The following is a 2184-nucleotide window of genomic DNA, read 5'->3' as shown; positions in this document are numbered from 1 at the left end:
CGCCGAGGCGCCCGGGTTATGCTGGTTGTACAGGGCCAGGACCTGCGGGCGGCGGGCGGGGTCAGGGCTCAGGGCTAGCGGAGGGAGGAAGATGGCCCTCCACTGCCCCATCCCCCACCCCCTACCGTGCCAGCCTCTCCCCGCATCCCCGTCCCCCTCTTCCCATCGCCAATTCGGTCTCTCTTATCTTCTAACATCCTATCTTATTCTGTCTCTCCCCATCTGTCTGATTTTCTTTTTGTGTTGAGACTGGGTCTCGCTCTGCCACCCAGGCTGGAGTATAGGGGCGCGATCAAGGCTTGCTACAGCCTCAACCTCCTGAGCTTAAGTCATCCTCCCGCCTCAGCCTCCGGAGTAGCTCGAATCACTGGCAAGCGCCACCACTCCTGGCTTTTTTCCTTTTTTTTTTTTTTTTTTGGTAGAGATGGGATCTCACTCAGCTGCCCGGGCTATTTTCGAACTCCTGGGCCCAAGCGATCCTTCTGCTTCAGTGTCCCAGAGTGCTGGTATTACCAGCGTGAGCCGCCGTGCCCGCCTGATTTTCTTTCTCAGTCTCTACCCTTCCTCGTCGTCGCCTCTTGCCTTGTTGTATGTCTTTGTCTCTCCTTGCTCTAACTCTGTGTTTGTATCTGCCTCTCTCATTTTGTCTCTCCATTTCTCTCTGCCTTTTTCCTTCCATCTCCCTGTCTTCTCCCCTCTACCCCCACCCCTCTGTTACTTCAGTTCTGTGGGCCTTCATATCTCATCTCCCTCTGCCCCCTGCTCAGAGCCCTTCTCTAGCTTCCTGCCTCTCTCCCCATCTCTTTATCCATTCCCTTTCCCACCCCATCCCTCTTTCTCCCCATCCTGCCAACTCACCTCTCTGACTTGACTTCTCTTTCTCTCTCCTCTTCCTCTGTCCTGGCTCCCCCCAAGCACACCTCCTAGCCCGGTGGGCCAGACGTACCTTGCTGTACTGCGTGTCCAGGCTCCAAATGTAGGGGCAGGGCCCCAGGCAGAAGTTGGCGTGGTAGCCCTTGGGCTCGTGGATCCACTTCCAGCCGAGGTCCTTGCGGAAGTCAATATACAGCTGCCGCACGCAGCAGTTCTTCTCCGTGGAGCTGCAGGCAGGAGAGAGGCGTCAGGGGTAGGGAGGGGCTACCACCACAGGAGCTGTGTGCCCCTCCTCCCCAGGTGTGTGTCACCCTAAGTTGCCCCCCCAGCCCTATCTCCATCTGGGTCTCCCTTGCACCCCATGTTAATAACAACACAAATAGTCATGATAATCAGTAACACAGATTAAGCACTTCCTCCAGTCAAGCACTCTGCTAAAAGCGATGTAATAATCTCATGCAATGCTTAAGACAAGCCTGTAAGAAGCCAGATGACCATCCCCCGGGGGGCTAAATAAATCATGGCATGCCCACACCCTGGAACATACAAAATAACACGGCTCCATGTAAACTGATCTGCTCTGTTTGTGCAACAAATGTTTATTGAGCTACTACTGTGTGCTGGGCTGGGATCTACTGGGGGCTGAGGACAAATGAAATAGATAGAAATAGGCTAGGCATGGTGGCTCATGCCTTTAATCCCAGCACTTTGGGAGGATGAGGTGGGAGGATCGCTGGAGTCCAGGAGTTCGAGGTTGCAGTGAACTGGGATCACACCACTGCATGCCAGTCTGGACAACAAAGAGCAACACCCTGTCTCTAAAAAATTGTTTTTCAATTTTTAAAAAAGAGACACAAATCTCTGCCCTCCAGGGTCATGCTATAAATTGTCATGTCACTCCTCTGCTCTGAACCTGGCTCCACCTCACGGCAAATGCCCAAGTCCTCACCGTGAGCCACAAGGTGCTAGCAAATCTGGCTGATCTCAACTCCCTCTCTCATGCCTACTCCACTCCAGCCACACTGGCATCCTGTCTGTTCCTCAGACAGTCTTATCTCAGGGCTCCTGCATCTGCTGTTCCCTCTCCGTCTTGCTAGTCCCACAGATACCCACTCCAGCTTGTTCCTTCACTTCTTTTTTTTTTCTTTTTTTTTTTTTCGAGACAGAATCTCACTCTGTCTCCCAGGCTGGAGTGCAGTGGCACGATCTCGGCTCACTGCAACTCCGCCTCCCAGGTTCAAGCAATTCTCCTGCCTCAGCCTCCCGAGTAGCTGGGATTACAGGCGTGTGCCACCACGCCTGGCTAATTTT

General features: G+C 53.6%; 1 protein-coding gene across 1 annotated transcript in view; it reads right to left on the bottom strand.

Annotated features, from left to right (window-relative positions):
• The window catches only part of TGFB1 (transforming growth factor, beta 1), a gene marked incomplete at its 3' end in the record, with an annotated part of 26404 nt that continues 24220 nt past the window's right edge, over positions 1 to 2184 (bottom strand). The window contains exons 6-7 of the mRNA XM_011984137.1: positions 947 to 1100; positions 1 to 42 (exon numbers count right to left, since the gene is read on the bottom strand). Coding sequence (XP_011839527.1) covers positions 1 to 42; positions 947 to 1100 — 196 coding nt within the window. The remainder of the gene's footprint in view (positions 43 to 946; positions 1101 to 2184) is intronic.

The sequence above is a fragment of the Mandrillus leucophaeus genome, unplaced genomic scaffold (genome assembly GCF_000951045.1).
Source record: "Mandrillus leucophaeus isolate KB7577 unplaced genomic scaffold, Mleu.le_1.0 Scaffold106, whole genome shotgun sequence".
Taxonomy (NCBI): domain Eukaryota; kingdom Metazoa; phylum Chordata; class Mammalia; order Primates; family Cercopithecidae; genus Mandrillus; species Mandrillus leucophaeus.
The sequence above is the reverse complement of the archived record's forward strand: the minus strand, read 5'-3'. Positions and strand labels throughout refer to the sequence as shown.